General features: G+C 49.9%; 1 protein-coding gene across 1 annotated transcript in view; it reads right to left on the bottom strand.

Moving 5' to 3' along the window:
• The window catches only part of GIGYF2 (GRB10 interacting GYF protein 2), a 615,584-nt gene that overhangs the window by 493,284 nt on the left and 102,286 nt on the right, over positions 1-20,014 (bottom strand). The window contains exon 4 of the mRNA XM_082251280.1: positions 8,973-9,068. Coding sequence (XP_082107406.1) covers positions 8,973-9,068 — 96 coding nt within the window. The remainder of the gene's footprint in view (positions 1-8,972; positions 9,069-20,014) is intronic.

Here is a 20,014-nt window from a genome sequence, read left to right as displayed (position 1 = left end):
ATCCTCCTTTCCAAGGAGTGAGGATGCCTGTCCTACCTGGTCAGAATCTCCACTTGCAGAGATCATGTTTGGAACTGTGCAAATGGTACCGCCTCGAAAGCCGACACCATCAAGCCCAGGGACCGCATGCAGGTCCGGAGCGAAGAGAACTAGTTGTCCCTGAGGGACTTGACCTCGTCCTGCAGAGTCCGGTGCCCGGAAGAAAGACCTTCGCCTGGTCGGAGTCCAGAATTATCCCCAGGTAAGGGAGACGAAGAGAAGGGGACAAAGTCGACTTCTGAAAATTGATGGTCCACCCCAACTCCTGGAGCGTCTGAACCATGGTTGACAGATCGCGCAACAGAGTGCCACTGGATCTTGACTTTAAAAAGGAGATCGTCCAGGTACCCCAGGATGGCAATCCCCTGTACCCGCAACAAGGCTAGAACAGGACCCAACACTTTGGTAAAAACCCTTGGAGCAGAAGCAAGGCCGAAATGCAAAGCCACGAACTGATAGTGCTCCTCCGCAATTGCGAATCGGAGGTACCTCTGATGACCCTCGTATAAAGGAATATGTAGATACGCATCCTTGAGGTCGATGGAAGCTAGGAAATCCCCTGGACTCAGGGATGCCACCACCGACCGGAGGGACTCCTCTGGAATTTATGGACCCGCACAAAGCGGTTCAGAAACTTTAAGTCCAGAATTGGACACACCTTGCCCTCTTTTCTGGGCCACTGTGAATAGATTTGAGTAAAAACCCCGAAATCTGTCCCGATGTGGCAATGGGACAACCACCCCCTGGGCGAGGAGATCCTGAACCGCCCGCTGGAGATCTCGGAAACTATCTGGGGTCAAATGAAGATTTGAGGGAAAGAATCTGTCTGTTGGGCGTGATCGAAACGCAATCTTGTACCCTGACCGAATGAGTTCTTGAACCCACCTGTCCTGAATCTTGGCCAGCCAAGGTTCAGGAAAACAGCGCAGACGTCCCCCCACCCCTGAAATGGGTGTGGGCGCCCCTTCAGGTCGAGGCAGATTGGGCCGCCGTGCCTGTGTGGGCGGCTTTAGACTTGCCTGCCCAAGGCTTCTTCTGGCCACCAGAGGCCTTGAAGGACTTACCCTTGTCTTGTGCCTTGAAGGCACGAAAGGACCCCTGGTTGGGTTTAAATGAAGGGCCCCACTTACCGCGGAAGGATCTTCCCCTGGACACCTGGGGCAGCAGCATGCTCTTACCCCCAGTAACCCCCTTCACCAGTTCATCCAGAGAGTCCCCAAAAAGACTCCCCCCTGCTTAAGGGATGTCAGACACAGTCTTCTTGGAAGACTGGTCGGCCAACCAGCTTTTCAACCAAACAATGCGACAAATCGTCACTGCAACTGCAGACAGACATGGGACTAAAGGGGCCTCATCTAAGGTCACATCACACAGGTATAAAACAGCCTGAATAATTTGATCCACCACCAGAGTAGCAGGAGGGGCGGAGTCAGCAATAAGAGTGCGATTAAGCACCTTGGCCCACTCCCCAACAGCCTGGGAGACCATTACGGAAGCAAACACGGGTTTTATTAAGGAACCCGCTACCATGTAGATGTGGCGGGTAAGAGTCTCCACCCGCCAATCCGCCAGGTCTTTAAACAGCGGAGAATCCTCTGCAGGCATTAAAGTGGCTTTATTTAACCTGGACAAAGTGTGGTCCACCTTAGGAGCCACAGTCCAGCGCAAATCCACCGGAGCCGCAAAAGGATAACGGTACTGAAATCGCTTGGGCACCACAAAATTGGGCTTTAAATTGCGCCATTGGTCATTCACGGTCTCGTGAAACTCAGCGGGGCCTGACCCGACTTCTGGGCTTTGCGGGTCCCAAAGGAAGACCGCTTACCCGACAGGTGGGGCTCATCTAAATTTAGTGTGTCTTTCACAGAGCTAATAAGCACAGACATTGCAGCGCGTTCTCTTGCTGAACTGGAGTTGGAATCCTCCTCCTCCACATCCGACCAAGAGGACCGAGACCCCTCAGGGGGTACACTGTCCGTGGCAACCATATCTGGCTCTGAATCAGAAAACAGAAAACCTGGGCCTTTTCCTAGAAGCCCGGTCAGACATTAACAAATCCACCTTGGACGCTAAAGTCGCAAGCGCAGCAGTAAGTGAGACTATAGCAGAGGAGTCAGGGGTACCTGAACCCTCCACCAGAGCAGGGGGGATATTGCTATCCTGGGACTCCATCATAGCACTTCAGAATTTAAATGGTGCTGGTCCTTTAAATCGGCGATTACCGCGGTTCCCACCGCAAATGCACCGCAATGAGGAACTAAGCCTGTGCTACTAAAAACTGCAAAGGAATGAATGCCAGCAGGAATGCAGCCCAGGAAACACCATAAAATCCACTAAAAGTGTGCTTATACTTGCCACACGCTGCCAGCTCGATCTGCATGCGAGAAGAAAGGAAGTGACCTCACGCCACTAGAGGCAGAACACAGCTCTGAGCCACAAGAAAATGGTTGCCAATACAAGTCTATGGAGAAGGCTCTGGGAAAATGGCCACTGTTCACATAAAGAACATAGTGCCCACACTAAATATGGCGCCAACAGAATTGCAGAAAATGGCTGCTGCCCTCACAATAGGCCAAACAGCCTGCCCACACCTAAAATGGCGGCCCCGCAGTTTTACACCTATTGCGGCCCACACACACCATGTCTGTACCCCCAAAACGTTGCCGAAGCACCTCAGGGACATCAGGGACCCCCGCAACCACCCACACAGCGGTGGAACCGCCATAGCGCCCCCGCAGGGACCGGGAAGGAACACACAGGGACCACACTGACAGACATGAGGGGGATATTACAGATTCACGTGCACTGCCATCCCCATAAACAGAGGGCCCACATACACACCCCGACAGACAATGCTATATACAGAGGGGTAGCATGGTACTCACCGGTCCATCGAAACGTGGGTACCGCTCTGCGACAGGAAGCCTCTCACTCTGGGTGGTGGTGCCGTCACCCGAAAAGGACGCTAGCAACAGGCGGCGTACCGCAGTTGAGACATCCCAGCGAAGTAGCCACTTCGCAGGCTCGTCCCTGAGGACAGGGACATGGTCGTTTGCGAGGCCTGGGCGTACGCATAGCCTGCTAACGCTTGATGGCAGGCTGGGATTCCATAAGGCCCTAGGATAGCCAGTGCAGTTACCAGCTCGGCAAACGCTGTAGTCTTCCGAAGCCGAACAAAATAAAAGCTATCATTGTAAAGAAAAATCACTCAGAGAAAAAATAATTAGAAGTAAAAAGGCTGAGACTGCAGCCCCAGCCAGGGAAAAGCCAGCCTACTCCTATGCTAGGCAAAGACAAACGGATTTGGGAATGCTGCTAGCTGGGGGTATTGGACCAGAGGGACAGCCCCCTGTAGGTGTGTCTATACAAAGGTTTTGTGAATGTTTTCTAACAAAATCTTATGCCTAGCTTACTCCTGTGGATAAGACCAATACCCAGAAGTGCAGACTGTATGAGTGGGCGGCGACTGTCAGGAGGACACAAGAGAAAGGCCTGATGCATCTGGAAACCGTCACAGAGGAAGCAGACAACCCTTTTCGAGGCCTATCCATGAGCACAAATAGGGAGTCTGATTTCCTAAAAGACTCCGTAGCTGCTAGGTACACCCTAAATCGCCCAGACCACAGCAATTTCCTTTGGATGTTTTGGCCTGGGACACAGGGAAGGCAACACAATGTCTTCATTCAAATGAGGTTCCAAGGCGGCAACAGAGACCGCACTGGAGGAGCGAAGTGCCGAACTCCCTGAAGAAAGTAGGCAGCAGGGAGTGTGTGGCCAAGGACCGTTAAAAGAAGACTGCCAAGGCTGACACCAGGCCCTTGATAGTACTCAAGGCCAGTTTCTGCTAAACCCCCCGTTGAAGGAAGATCAAGATCCAAGTCACCGAAAAAGAGCGAGGATGAACCCTAAGAGTCGCACCAAGCGATGCAAGTCTTCCACGTACAATGGTAGATCTGCCTAGCTTTTACCAGCATTGAATCACTGACTCAGAAAAACCTCTATCCTTCAGCAGCTGCCGTTCAACAGCCAAGCCGTTAAAGCCAGTGACTGTAAAGCAGGATGGAAGTGTGGCCCTTGGGACTGCAGATCCTCCCTGAAAGGAAGCTTCAAGGAACGTCGGCGACCAGCAGCACCAGATCGGGGTACCAAGCACAACGAGGCCAGTCCAGGGCCACTAAGATGACCAGAATACCTACTGCCTCGATCCTGCTTAAAAGTTCTGGCAGAAGCTTGAGAGGAGGGAAGGCGTAAATCAGAAACTGACCCCACGGGCCACCAGCACATCTGTGGCGTCTGCCAGAGGATCATGTGAGCCACAAACCTCTGCACCTTTCTATTGAGCCGAAACCCTAACAGATCCATCTCCGGGATGCCCCACTGGAGACAACTGATAAAACACCTCCGAATAAAGGGACCACTCCACTTGGTTCAACACCTGCCGACTGAGGTAATCCGGCTGCCAGTTTTCCACCCTGGGAATGTGTACAGCGAGAGGCCTGGAAAGAAAAGTTCTGCCCTCCTTAGAATGCCGGCTACCTCCAGAGCCACCAGGACACTTCCTGCGCCCCCCTGGTGAGTTACACAAGCCACGACCGTGGCACTGTCCGAATGAATGCGCACTCGACATCCCTGAAGACGATCTGTCCAATGTTCCAGGCACAGTCTGATCACTCAGAGTTCCAAGACATTGATCGGTAGTCTGGATTCTTCCGGTGTCCAGACCCCCTGAGCAATGCATTGTTTTTTCCAAGTATGTCTCCCTACCCGGACAGGCTGGTATCCATGGTGACCACTGTCCAACACAAGGAGAGGAAGGATTTGCCCAGCCGAAGCGTTGGAGAACTAAGCCACCATATCGGGGGACTCTTTCATTCCCCGGATCGGGTTGTCCAGATATTGTGGATTTGTGCCCCATTTTCCAGAATATCCCTTTGTAGGGGCCTCGAATGGAACTGCTAACTGAACCACCCCGAAGGTAGACACCATCAGGCCCAGCACCCTAATGCAAGTTCGGAGGGATGGCCTTCAGCTGGACAGCAGGAGACTAATTGCAGCCTGCAGTTTCTGGAGTTTGTCCAGAGGAAAAAGCACTCTGGCTAAGTCAGACCCAGATAGTTCAGCTTTGTGGATGGAACCAGCGCAGACTTCTGAAAATTCAGAAACCAGCCGAACTCCCTCAAAGTTCATATGGTGATCTCCAGGTTTTCCAAGAGAGCAGAGACTCTGCTTGCAGAAGGAGGTCATCCAGGTAGCCCAGTACCGCGATCCACCGCTGGCCTAACAATGCTAGCACCTGGGCAAACCCTTCTGTGAAGACCTGAAGAGTGGAGGCGGGACCAAAGGGTAACTTCACAAACTGATAATGCTCCTCTCCAACGGCAGCGGAGAAAGCGCTGGTGACCCCCCCTTCTTAACTTCTGTACCCATATAAAGCAGTTCAGCGCCTTGAGGTCTGGCAACTGTTCAAAGGTTTGAGTAAAATCCCTGCCAAAGTTCCGATGTCAGAACTGGGACAATCCCCCCTTGAAGTAACAGGTCCTGCACAGCCCCAAAAAGACCTGGTGTGCGGTCTGGGGACAGGTGCAAGTTGGAAGGAAAGGACCTTTCCAGAGGGTAAGAACGAAATTCTACCTTGTAGCTGGACCGTATGACTTTGTGAACCAACTTGTCTTGTACCAGGGAAGTCCACGGGTCCCAAAAAACAGCAAAGCGCCCTCCCCTCCCTGATATGGATGAGGGCGCACCTTCGTGCTGAAAGAGCTTTGTGCGCGGGTCTGGAGAAGCCCGCTCTCGACTTGCCAGACCAAGTTCGCTTGGATCCTTCAGAGGAGGCCCTGAAAGGCTTTGATCCCTTGTCAGTCGCCCCTGAGGGACAAAACAAAAAAAACGTATGAGCCGAGAAAGATGGCCCACATCTATGATGAGGGTCCCTCCCCTTACTAGCCTGCAGAAGAAAAGTACTCTCTCTCTCCCCCCCCCCCCCCCCCCCGTGAGACCCTTAACCATGTCATCCAGGATAGCTCCAAACAGGCAATCGACTTGAAAAGTCAGTCAAGGCCTTTTTGGAAGTTTGCACTGCAGACCAGCATTTGAGACAAAAAATACTTCGAAGGACCACTGCCAACACAGAGTCTAGCAACTAAAAGAGTCGCATCACCGTTAAACTACAGCTCCTGGACCAACTGGTCCGCCAGCTCAGCAAAGGCAGGGGGGAGCTGCTCCCCCTCCATGTCACGGCGTAAAAGCTTACCCCACTCGGTCAGAGTTTGCAACACCAGGGCAATGGCGAATACAGGCCTCAATGCCGAACCAGCCAGTGGACATATTACAGGCCACAGCCTCCACCTTCCTGTCAGCCGGATCCTAAAAATGCCAGAGACTTCAACCAGAAGCATGGTTGCCTTGTTCAATCTGGAAACCTGAGGGACCATCACCGGTGGAACAGTCCACTTTTTAAAGGGACTCCTCATAGGGGTACCGTATAGCAAAACACTTAGGGGACCACAATTCTGTCAAAATAAGAGGGGAAAGGAAACACCTTTGCCGCTCTGGATGGCTTGTGAGTGCCAAAGGGAACTGATGCCTCCGTTGCAGCTTCAGCTGCGTCCTCCATCTTTAAGGTCTCACGCACAGATACAATCAGTGCATCCATCAGTGCCTTTTCATGCACGACTACAAGAGTGGAGGAATCATTCTCCCTATCTGAAAACTCAGGGCGCATGATCGCAGATCCAGCACAGTGACCCATGTCAGGGGCGGCCGAATCAGAGTCAGGATCTGAGGAGACTGATGAGGCAGGGGGAAGGCGGGCGGCGATATTTAATAGGCCGTCGCCCAAAAACCACCTCCATCCGGCACACAAAAGACTCCAGGACCGCCATCAGTGCATAGATGGATGGTTGAGACCCAGAGGGCCCCGCAGCCTCAGAGGAGATCAGGTGGGGAAATGTGCTCCAAGGATTCCATGAGTCAATAGGGGGACCCCACAAAAAAAGGTGTAAAAACACTGCACCACCCGGTCATCAGTAACAGAGCACCAATCGATCCTCAGCAGAGAGGGAGAGGACCCCACCAGACTCACCACCCAGCAGAAAACAGGCATCTGCAGCCACCAGGATAAACTGCACTCCACGTGCAGCGATCAGGAAGTAAAAGATCCAGGAGTCATCATCAGCACCAGGGGATAAGAATGGGCTCCCACCTCCATAATCAACACCCATAGGGCTCTTGTCATGGCCACCGCTATTTTCAATGGCAAACCGCAAAATGGCCACCAGACTACACAAACATGGCCGCTATGCATTGAGCACATGGGCGACAAGAAAATGGCGGGTACACGCGGCACCCAGGAGGGATCCCTAAGCCTCAGAAAATGGCACAGGCAGGCAGGAAGGGGGCCCCTCCCCTACAGCGCACGCAAGCCCGCCACCCCCCCCCCCAATCGCCAGCACAGAACTCTGCCCCCACCCCAGGAGCAGCAAAACCACCCCACAGCCCAAGCATAAATGAACAGGGTCCACCAGACGGATGAGGGGGGGGTTCCTAACCGGAAGGAGGGGAACCAACCATCCCATGGAAGGGCCCACACGTCCACCCTAAAACCCTCCAGGACAGGGACAGTTACCATGCCATGAACCAGGTACCCCATACCCATTCACATAGGGAGGGGGTCCGGGATCTGGGGTGGCCACCCTTATTAAAGGGGGCTTCCAGATACCGAGAAGCCCCCTGCCCGCAGACCCCCACAACCACCGGCCAGGGTTGTGGGGATGAGGCCCTTGTCCTCATCAACATAGGGGCAAGGTGCTTTGGGGTGGGGGGTGCAGAGCTCCCCCTGCTCCAAAGCACCAACACGCCCCCCCCCCCCATGTTGAGGGCATGTGGCCTGGTATGGTCGAGGGGGGATGGGGCCGCTCGCTCGTCCCCTCCCCCACCGGGCTGCATGCTCGGAGAAGGGTCTGGTATGGATTTTGGGGGGGGACCCCACGTCATTTTTTTCAGCGTGGGGCTACCCTCAAATTCCATACCAGACACGAAGGGCCTGGTTTGGAACCTGCACAGTTTTAATTCCCATTTTGGCGTGGAGTTCCCCCTCAAGATTCTCACAGAGCAAGTCGCACCGCAAGTTGGATCATCCTGATCCGACTTGCGGTGCGCCTTCCATTCAAATCAATAGGCTCCCATAGGGAACCATTGATTTTGAATGGAGGCAGAAAAAACGCTGCTAAAAGCAACGTGGCCAAACGTGCAATAACGCCAATGGAAAAAGCTACTGAAAGCACGTTTAACAGCTGCTTTTTCCCGGCGTCAGAACTAGCTTTGCAGCGCGTTTTTTCTAACGTCCCGTGTACATGGAGCCTAAGTTGCCAGGCAACATTTAAGAAACCTGAAGGATTTACAGACGATCTGTAAAGAGTGGACCAAAAATCCCTCCTGAGATGAGTGCAAATCTGGTAACTAGAAGAAACTTCTTACTCTGTACTTGCCAACAAGGGTTTCTCCACTACGTACGAAGTCATGTTTTGCTTGGGGATCAAATACTTATTTTACTCACTGAACTGCAACTCCAATTTAACATTTGTATTATGTATTTTTCTGGATTTTTGGTTGATATTCTGTCTCGATCATTTAAAATAGACCTACGATACAAATTATAGACCCTTCATTTCTATGTAAGTGGGCAAACTTACAAACTATGCAGGAGATCAAATATTTTCCCAACTGTTTTCTCTCAAAAAACTTTTTTTTGTAAAGTGTGTCACTTTAGAACTAACAAGATACCTTCTAACAGGCCACTGTAAGCTCAGTTGGCTAAACCCCAAAGACAAAACCCCATAAGACCTTACTGCTTTTTTGAAGATACAAGCCACCAAGTCAACATCTGTTATATTGCATATATATGTAGTAGGCTTGTCAGTTTGTTAAGAACCCACCTGCTCTTCCTCAGTGAATGGAACAAGTGCCAATGGTAGTAGGGGCTCCTCTTTTAAAATAGGCTGAAACTCTTTGTCCATGAGATCTGAAGGGACCTGCAGCACACAGACAGAAAAGTAAATGCCTGGCCTTAATAAAATAATAAAAAAAAAACAAAAAAAAAAAAAAAAAAACAGAACAAGCAAAAATTGCTGACTTTACATTTCTTCTTGTTTATAGTGCTTTAGAATAAAAGTTGAAAAAAAATAATTGATCAATATGGGAAACACAAGTAAATTGTCCTTTCTGACCATTTCAATTAGGATTTACAGTTTTATCAGTGTAAATGAGATAGGGTGCTGAAAAATTTGATTTTTTTTACTTACCGCAAAATCCATTTATGAGTCCATCGAACGTAGCTGCTGCTTTAAATCATAGACGGATGGGTAATAAGCCCCTCCCACTAGGAGTGACCAGGTAGAGCCAAAGGCTTTGACACACCCAGGGGGCTGGGGTCCCTGGGTTTTTACCCCTGGACTCAACGTTGCATCTTCAGTTTAGTTGCAAGCAGTGAATAATAACCAAGACCCAACTCTTCAGAGAAAAGGAGGGGTAGGAGCTACGTCCGTCAGACTGAGAAAAATGGATTTTATGGTAAGTAAAAAAAAAAAACATTTTCTCTTTCGTCCGACGGACGTAGCTGCTGCTTTAAATCAGATGGATGGGACGTCCAAAAGCAGTAACCACTGAGGGGTGGGGAAAGGAGAAACTTAAAATAATGCAATTCCCACAGCTAACATAGCCAACTATACAACATGGCGCCCAACAAGCAACAACTGGGGCTCAATTGTAGCAAAACCATAAAGGAGAAGGAAAAGTAGACTGCCCCTTAAATGGCGGCCTGCAAAACCTTGCGGCCAAAGGACACATCAACTCTGTAAAACTTGGTGAACGTATGTACAGACAACCAAGTGGCCGCCTTGCAAACCTGCATCACTGACGACTGATGGCAGAAAGCCCAAGAGGCACTCAACGCGAGTGAGCCGTGACAGGGAAAGGAGGAACCTTGCTCTTAAGAGAATATGCCTTTACCACCGTCTGTCTATCTGATGCAGACGCAGCCTTACCCTTACGGGGTCCATCTGTATTCAGAGTCCAATTTACGAAAGGACTCAGTAGTTTCCATATACACCCGTATCGCCCGAACCACAGCCAAGCAATGCAATTTACTTCGGATGTGAAGGTTTCGGACAGAGTGATGCAAGCACTATGTCTTCGTTCAGATGGAAGTCTGAAACCACCTTAGGAAGAAATGACAGATTAGGCGGTAACACTACCTTATCCCTGTGTATTACCAGATAAGGAGAGCGGCAAGATAAAGCTAGTTCAGAAACCCTGCGCACAGAGGTCATAGCCACCAAAAAGGCAACTTTCTGTGCCAAGGCGAGCAAGGAAAAAAGTGTCTTATGTTCTCGAAAAGAGATTTCTGAAGAACCGATGGAACCAAAATTAAGGTCCCAAGGAGGTAACGGAGACCTCCTGGTGGGAGCCAAATGGCGAACCCCCTGAAGAAACATAAAAATCAAAGAGTGCGTAGCCAAAGGGCATTGGAAGTACACAGCCAATGCCGAGATCTGAACACTTAAGAGTGCCTAACACCAAACATTGGTCAACCCCTTTCTGTAGAAAGGTCAGGATCCTGCTGATAGCAAAGGATCTAGGATGCAGCTTAAGCGATTCGCACCAAGCAATGTACGCTTTCCACGCACAATGAGAAATCTTCTGAGAAGAGGACTTCCTAGCCTTGAGTAAGGTAGGGATCACAGAATCAGACAAACCCCTGTCCTTTAACACCTTGCTCTCAACAGCCAAGCCATTAAAGCCATCGACTGTAAAGCAGGATGGAAGATAGGACCCTGATATAGACAATCTTGCCGCAGAGGAAGTGTCCACAGACCTGCGACCTTCAGCCGAATCACGTTGGCGTACCAGGATCTCTGGGGCCAATCTGGAGCCACCAGAATTACCGGAATCCCCTCCAACTCGACAGGCGAGATAAAAGTTTCAGCAGAGGAAACGCATAAATTACCCCCGTACTGGCTCCAGGGAGCCACCAGGGCATCTACTGCATCGGCCAGAGGATCTTTGGATCGAGCCACAAACTTTGAAACTTTCCTGTTTTGTCTGGAGGCGAACAGGTCCACATCTGGGATCCCCCACCGGAGACAACTGATGGAACACTTGTGGATGCAGGGACCACTCTCCCTGATCCAGGGTTTGTCGACTCAGGTAGTCCGCCTGCCAATTGTCTACGCCGGGAATGTACATGGCGGATAGGGCAGGGACGTAGTCCTCTGCACAGCGCAGGTTCTCGGCTACATCCAGGGCACTCCTGATGCCTCCTTGATGATTGACATATGCCACGGCCGTGACATTGTCGGACTGGACTCAGACAGAACACCACTTGAGATTTTCCGTCCAGTGGAATAGGCTCAACTGGATTGCTCTCAGTTCCAGAACGTTAATCAGGAGCTTGGACTCTTCCAACGTCCAGGTCCCGTGAACATTCAGGATGCCCAGCACCCCCAGTCCCCCCCCCCCACCGGTCAGACAGGCATCTGTCATCACCACCATCCAGTATACTGGAAGGAAGGATTTCCCGTGGAGATGATTCAGAGAGCTGAGCCACCAATTCAGGGAGTCCTTGGATTTCCGACTCAAACGAATTAGACTTTCCAGGGATAGAGGATCCTTGTCCCATTTGACAAGGATCTCCTGTTGCAAAAGTCTTGTGTGGGCCTGAGCATATGGTACGACCTTGAAGGAGGACACCATCAGGCCCAGCTCCTGCATAGATGACCTAAGATATACAAGGTCGCAGGCCAGCAGCGACAGTATCGATTCCCCTAACTTCTGTAACTTCACAGGAGGTAGAAATACCTTTGCCGAAGCTGAATCTAGGATCATCCCTAGATACTGCAGTCTGGTTTTTGGAACCAGGGCATCCCCCTAATGCAAGAACGCCACCACTGACCGCATGGACTCCATGCAAAATTTCTGGACACGCACAAAGCGGTTCAGAGTTTTGAGGTTCAAGATTGGACGCGATTTGCCCTACTTCCGTGGAGCGGTAAACAGGTTCGAATAGTAACCTCGAAAGCGTTCCTGATGAGGAACTGATACAATCACGCCTTGTGACAGCATATTCCGAATCGCTTCCTGCAGCCCCGCAAGGTGGTCTGGGGACAGCAGAAGATTGGAGGGAAAAAAAAATCTGTCTGGCGGACCGGAACCATATTGTACCCGGACTGAATTACCTCATGGACCCACCTGTCGTGCAACAGTGAGGTCCAAGGATCCCGGAAGAAAGACGTTCCCCCCCACCCCTGAGGTGGGTGGGGGCACCCCTTCAGACAGAAGGGGTCTGCTTGGAGGTGCTGGGGGCAGAGGATTTCGGCTTACCAGCCCTCCGTTTCCCAGATCCTTTTCCGCCCAAAGACTGTTTGGTTTTCTGTGGCACTGTCGCACGAAAAATACGCTTATGGCTGTAAAGGAAGGACCTCGCTTACGTGAGGGGGACTTACCCTTGGTTGAGGGAGGAAGGAGTGTGCTCTTTCCCCCAGTGACAGTCTTGATCAAGTCATCCAAGGAGGAACCAAAAAAGGCAATCAGCCTGAAAGGGAAGATCTGCCAAAAGCTTCTTAGAAGCCTGGTCGGCCGACCAGGACTTTAGCCAGATCGCACGTCTGATGAGCACACTTACCACTGACGCTGTGGCTGCAAGCGAAAGAACGTCCAGGTTAGCATCGCATACAATTTGCAGAGTCTGCGATAATTGGTCAGCGAGTTCCATGGGGTTACCGTCAGTGCCTTTCTCAGAGCCTTTACCCATTCAAACATAGTCAGAGACTAGAATGGTAGTTAGGGCAGGCCTGAGAATAGATTCCACTATCGTATACAGGTGTCGGGATAAAACCTCATTACGTCTCAAGTGGATCAGGGAGAGATGAGGATTCTGCCACCGGTAAAACCGTGGCCTTTATACCTTATATCTGGGGGGTCAACCTGAGGGGGGACCGTCCATTTGCGTAAGATTTCTTCTTCAAACGGGTAGTGTCTAGCCAAACGTTTAGGAATTCCAAGCGTACAAATTAGGTTGATTCCATTGTTCCTCCACTAAAGGCGGACAGGACTTCAGGACAAGGGGAAACCTTGGCCGATTTCTTTGCTCTGAGGGATCCAAAGGATCTCAAGGCTCCTTGTGATTTAGAAATCGCATCTGTGATTTTTAGGGTGTCCCTCACTGAGGATATCAAAGCATCCACCAGCGCCTTTTCCTGTGCCAAGGCGGGTGTGGAGACATCCTCTTCTGCGTCAGAAAAGTCTGAATGCGGGGACGCATCCTCCAAAAGGGGGTCTGCGTTTCCAGCGACCATATCGGCCTCAGAATCTGAGGTCTGAGATGAGACAGACGAGGGAGTTTCTTTGTAAATACCACCCGATGGATGAAACCACCCCCCTCCCAAGGTAGAGGTATGGGGGGCAACCATGCACCCCCCTCTGAGGCCTCCCCCCACCGTCCACTACCCGGTATAGCACCTAAGGGGACTTACATAGGAGACCCCCCACTAAAAGTGTCCAGAGGTCAGGGTAGGAGGGGAAAGTCCCAGGTGACCGCTCATAGTGGAGGAGGGTGGTAGGAGATATGGGTACCCGAGGGTCCTACTCACCTATGGAGGAGTCCACGTCCGCCTCAGGCCTGCTAACCTGAAAAGGGGGGGGGGGGGACTGTCCTTACCGGACCAAGCTGCTGAGGGTGGGCATCCATCCTGACAGAAAGTGCCAAGGGGCACGCTGCGACGCTGGCATGCCAGGTGTGTGCGTTCCAGCGGGGTGTTTCACCCGCAGGACAGGCCCCGACCGTGGGATTATAGTTGCTGTGGAGACCCAGCGCGGGGCTACGGTCTGCAAGCGCTCGCTTGCACCAACTGGGAGATCGTAAGGCTCTCATTAAGCCAGTCCGAAACCCAGCCGGCATTCCACAGGAACTAGAGTCAGCAGCAACAAAAAAAAAGGTTTCCCTTTAAGATGTTTAAAACTGAGCTAGGACAAAAAGGTCCCAGCAGGGAGCTGTTTGGCCACTCCTAAGACCAGGCAGCTAAAACTGGAGATGCAACGGTGAGGCCAGGGGAAATAACCCAGGGACCCCGCCCCCTGGGCGTGTCAAAGCCTTTGGCTCTACCTGGTCACTCCTAGTGGGAGGGGCTTATTACCCATCCATGTATGATATAAAGCAGCAGCTATGTCTGTCGGTGGACGAAAGAGAAACTTTTTTTTTTTTTTTAAATAATGATGCATTCATATTTTATGAGCAAAACCTGTGTGAGATTCTATTGTTTTTCAGGATTTTTGAATTAAGATTTAGGAAAAGAGGGGAAGAGAAAAAGGGGAAGAAAAATAAAATTATACAAAAATGACAGTATTATATAAAACATGCTCTATGTCACAGCAAAACTACATAGTGCGTTCTTTCATAGGAATGCAAACAATCTTGTAGAACCCCTTGGCATAGAATATATGAATATACATAATAAATGTGGTCTTTACTGCAGGCAGCAAGGTTAGAATTGTTTTTTTCATGGTCAGAGAAGGTGCTCTTATCACCCATCTCAACTAAAAGGAAAATAGCCAGAAAAATTCTAAAAATGATGACTGGGATTTATGTGTAGCAACACAGCTAAAGAGGGATCTCCCTTCATACAGCTTGAAAGTAAACCTTTCCTGAAAGAAAAATGGACACTGGCATCCCACTAGAAGATACTAGTTACCTGGCTATTACACTGACCTAAAAACGACTTGAAATCACTTAAGCAGTAACTCCGCTTCGGTTGCGAAGAAAGGGAAAAAAAAAAAAAAAAAAAACAAAACACTCTTTATTCGGGGAGATCTACTGTATATACAAGGGGTGTTAAAGCAAACTGGGACATTTAATTTTACAGGTATAAAAAGGGACGCTAGCATGGTGGTACTGAACGCAGAAGTGGCAAGTGTGTCCCATTACTGACAGGCGGCACATGTCGCAGGCTAGTCCAGAGATTAAGCAAAATGGCAGACAGCAGTGTTAGTACAGTGCCTTGCGAAAGTATTCGGCCCCCTTGAACTTTTCAACCTTTTGCCACATTTCAGGCTTCAAACAAAGATATAAAACTGTACTTTTTTGCGAAGAATCAACAAGTGGGAAAATCATGAGGTGGAACGAAATTTATTGGAAATTTCAAACTAACAAAAAACTGAAAAATTGGGCATACAAAATGATTCAGCCCCCTTAAGTAAATACTTTGTAGCGCCACCTTTTGCTGTGATTACAGCTGCAAGTCGCTTGGGGTATGTCTCTATCAGTTTTGCACATCGAGAGACTGAAATTTTTGCCCATTCCTCCTTGCAAAACAGCTCAAGCTCAGTGAGGTTGGATGGAGAGCGTTTGTGAACAGCAGTTTCAGTTCTTTCCACAGATTCTCGATTGGATTCAGGTCTGGAATTTGACTTGGTCATTCTAACACCTGGATATGTTTATTGGGGAACCATTCCATTGTAGATTTTGCTTTATGTTTTGGATCATTGTCTTGTTGGCAGACAAATCTCCGTCCCAGTATCAGGTCTTTTGCAGACTCCATCAGGTTTTCTTCCAGAATGGTCCTGTATTTGGCTCCATCCATCTTCCCATCAATTTAATCATCTTCCCTGTCCCTGCTGAAGAAAAGCAGGCCCAAACCATGATGCTGTCACCACCATGTTTGACAGTGGGGATGGGGTGTTCAGGGTGATGAGCTGTGTTGCTTTTATGCCAAACATAACGTTTTGCATTGTTGCCAAAAAGTTTGATTTTGGTTTCATCTGACCAGAACACCTTCCACAGGTTTGGTGTGTCTCCCAGGTGGCTTGTGGCAAACTTTAAACAACACTTTTTATGGATATCTTGAAGAAATGGCTTTCTTCTTGCCACTCTTCCATTAAGGCCAGATTTGTGCAGTATACGACTGATTTTTGTCCTATGGACAGAGTCTCCCACCTCAGCTGTAGATCTCTGCAGTTCATTCAGAGTGATCATGGGCCTCTTGGCTGCATCTCTGATCAGTCTTCTCCTTGTATGAGCTGAAAGTTTAGAGGGACGGCCAGGTCTTCGTGGATTTGCAGTGGTCTGATACTCCTTCCATTTCAATATTATCGCTTGCATAGTGCTCCTTGGGATGTTTAAAGCTTGGGAAAATCGGATTTTTGTAAGATCTTACCGTAAAATCCTTTTCTCTTAAGCTCATTGACAGACGTAGTCTTCTTGATTCACAAGAACTGGGTTATGCTGCCCTCTACAGGAGTAGGACTAGGCAGAAAGAAAAAACGTTCTGGCTCCACCCTAGGGGCAGTCCCAGAGGGTATATCCTCTTCCTGTCTGCTACAGAGAATCAGTTCTGTCCCAAAGCAGTAACACAGAATTTAACCCAACCCAACACAATGATAGAGGGGCGGGTACTACGTCTGTCAATGAGCTTAAGAGAAAAGGATTTTACGGTAAGATCTTACAAAAATCCGATTTTCTCTGTCGCTCATTGACAGACGTAGTCTTCTTGATTCACAAGAACTGGGACATCCAGAAGCAGTGCCACAAATGAGGGGTGGGATTGACCGAAATCAAAATCCAAACTAGAAGGCCCAACCGGAGCCAACCAGAAGTATCAAAGGACTCATTGAGTAAACAGATGAGACCTACCCCACAAATCCTCGAGGTAGACCAACAGTCTCCTCAAACAGTGGCCTGCAGGAACCTTGCGGCCAGAAGAGACATCTGACGATGCCATCACATAAACCTTATACAATATTGTAAAGATATGAACCGACGACTAAACAGTCGCCTTGAAAACCTGAACCACTGACGCCTGATGGCGGAGGGTCCAGGAAACTCTAAGCGCCCGAGTAGAATGCGCCTTAACAGGGAACGGGGGATCCCGACCCTTAGATAAAATAAGCCTATACCACCGTCTGTCTGATCCATCTAAAGATGGTCGCAGCAGAACAGGCAACCCCTTCTTAGGGCCATCCGTGATCACAAACTGTGAATCCGTCTTACAAATTGAATCCGTAGTATTCAAATATATCCTGATCGCCCGAACTACATCCAAGGAATGCCATGCAAATTCTCGAGGATGATTGGGCTAAGAACATAGGAAGGACAATACACTGTCCTCATTCAATGAAACTTTGAAACCACCATAGGAAGGAAGGATGGATTCGGATGAAGAACAACCTTATCCCTATGAACCACCAGATCTGGGGAACAACAGGATAATGCAGCCAGTTCTGACACCCTGCGTGCAGAAGTGATAGCCACCAAGAAGACCACCTTCTGGGATAAAGTAAGCAAGGGAATCTCCCTAATATTTTCAAAGGGAGGTGTCTGAAGAACCGACAGCACCAAATTAAGATCCCAGGATGGTAACGGCGCGTGCACTGGCGGAGCCAGGTGTCGCACCCCCTGGATGAAATTCCGCACCAAGGAATGAGTAGACAAAGGCTTCTGAAAGAAGATAGCAAATGCTGAAACCAGACCCTTGATAACACTCAAGGCCAGCTTCTGCTCAACTCCCTGTTGCAGAGAAGCCAATATTCGGGCTACCGAATAAAGCTGTAGATGGAACCCAAGGGATTCACACCACACAATATAAGACTTCCATGTACGATGATAATCTTTCTGGAAGTCGCTTTCCTTGTTTTAACTAGAGTAGGAAAAACTGAAGCTGACAATCCCTTGTCCTTCAGCACCTGGGTCTCAATAACCAGGCCGTTTAAAACCAGCGATCGTAAAGCAGGATGGAAGATCGGTCCCTGAGACAGTAGATCCTCCCTGAGAGGAAGTCTCCACGGGACGTCCGCCACCAGTCTGACCAAGTCGGCGTATCAAGCTCGACGAGGCCAGTCCGGAGCTGCCAGGATTACTGGAATTCCTTCCTCCTCTATCCTGCGAAGAAGTCTTGGCAGTAACCCAAGAGGAGGGAAGGCATACATTAGCTGGTATTGCCCCCACGGGGTGACCAGTGCGTCTGCGGTCTATGCTAGAGGATCGCGGGAGCGAGCCACGAATCTCTGTACTTTTCTGTTGAATCGTGATGCCAACAGATCCACATCCGGGGTGCCCCAACGTAGGCACAACTGGTGGAAAACTTCTGGATGGAGGGACCATTCCCCCTGATCCGGAGTCTGACGGCTGAGATAATCTGCCTGCCAATTTTCCACCCCCGGAATGAACACCGCAGAGATAGCTGGAACAAATCGTTCCGCCCAGCGAAGAATGCAAGCCACTTCTTTGGCCGCTCGGACACTCTTGGTGCCCCCCTGGTGATTGACATAAGCCACGGCCGTAACGTTGTCCAACTGGATCCGAACCGGGCTGCCCTGGAGCTGCTCGGTCCAGTGAATCAGACAAAGTCTGATCGCTCTCAGTTCCAATAGTTCCATTTATCGGTAACCTGGATTCTTCCGGGGACCAAAGTCCCTGAACGGATAACTGACCGAGAATTCCTCCCCATCCGGATAGGCTGGCATCCGTGGTCACTATCGTCCAATATATTGGCAGAAATTACTTTCCCTGGCTGAGCATCGGAGACCGAAGCCACCAGACCAGAGACTCTCTGGTCTGTTTGCTCAATTGTATCCGATAGTCCAGGGACTCCGGATTCCGATTCCATCTGAGAAGAATCTCTTGCTGAAGAATTCGGGTATGGGACTGGGCAAATGGGACTGCTTCGAAGGAAGCCACCATCAACCCCAGAACCCTCATGCAAGTCCGAAGGGAAGACCAGCTGTTGGATAGTAACAACTGGACTGCTGATTGAATCTTTCAGAGTTTCCCTACCGGAAGGAAAACTCTTGTCCTGACTGTGTCTAGAATTAGACCCAGATATTCGAGCCTCTGAGTGGGAACCAGAAATGACTTTTGCTGGTTCACCAGCCACCCGAATTCCTGTAAAGAAATTATAGTAATTTCTATGTTTTGTAGCAGGGTCTGAGGAGACTCTGCATGAAGCAGGAGATCGTCTAGGTAACCTAGAATCGATATGCCTCTTTGGCGCAGTAGTGCCAACATTGGGGCCAACACCTTCGTGAAGACCCGAGGAGCCGTGGCGAGACCGAAAGGTAACGCCACAAACTGATAGTGGTTCTCTTCTACGGAAAAGCGTAGAAACCGCTGATATCCTGCGAAAAATGGGAATGTGAAGATAGGCGTCCTTGATGTCTATGGACGCTAGGACATCCCCTGGATGCAGGAAGGCTGCTACTGTGCGAATGGATTCCATCTTGAATTTCCTTATGTTGAGAAAGGAATTGAGTGCCCTTAAGTCCAGAATTGGACGCACTTTGCCCTCTTTCCTGGGTATTGTAAATAGGTTTGAATAAAACCCTTGAAAACGTTCTGTCCAAGGAACGTGGACTACCACTCCTTGTTGTAGTAAATCCGTGACTGCTCTCCGCAGATCTTCTAAACGATCCGGGGATAGTCGGATATTGGAAGGGAAGAATCGCGCCGGTGGGAGAGATCGAAACTCGATCTTGTACCCTGACCTTATGACTTCGCAAAACCCACTTGTCCGGGATTCTGGAAAGCCATGGATCCGGGAACCGGCGAAGACGTCCCCCCACCCCAATTATGGGTGGGGGCGCACCTTCAGGCTTTGGACGATTTATCTTCAGGTCTGGAGGGGGCGGGCTTTTGCTTGCCCGACCAACGTCCCCTGAAGCCTCCTGAAGGAGCTTTGGAGGACTTAATTTTTTCACCCGTGGGACGAAAAAACTTTGTGAGCAGAGAAAGAAGGCCCTCGTCTTTGACGAGTTCCTTTACCCTTAACATCTTGCGGTAAAAAGGTGCTCTTTCCACCCGTGAGATCCTTAATGATCTCATCTAAGTTGGCTCCAAATAGACGCTCTCCTAAAAAGGGGATATTAGCTAATGCTTTTTTGGAACCTTGGTCGGCTAACCAACCTTTTAGCCACAGTGTACGCCTGAGAACCACTG

Source organism: Pelophylax lessonae (assembly GCF_965119305.1).
Source record: "Pelophylax lessonae genome assembly, chromosome: 3".
NCBI classification, from domain to species: Eukaryota; Metazoa; Chordata; class Amphibia; order Anura; family Ranidae; genus Pelophylax; species Pelophylax lessonae.
The sequence above is the reverse complement of the archived record's forward strand: the minus strand, read 5'-3'. Positions and strand labels throughout refer to the sequence as shown.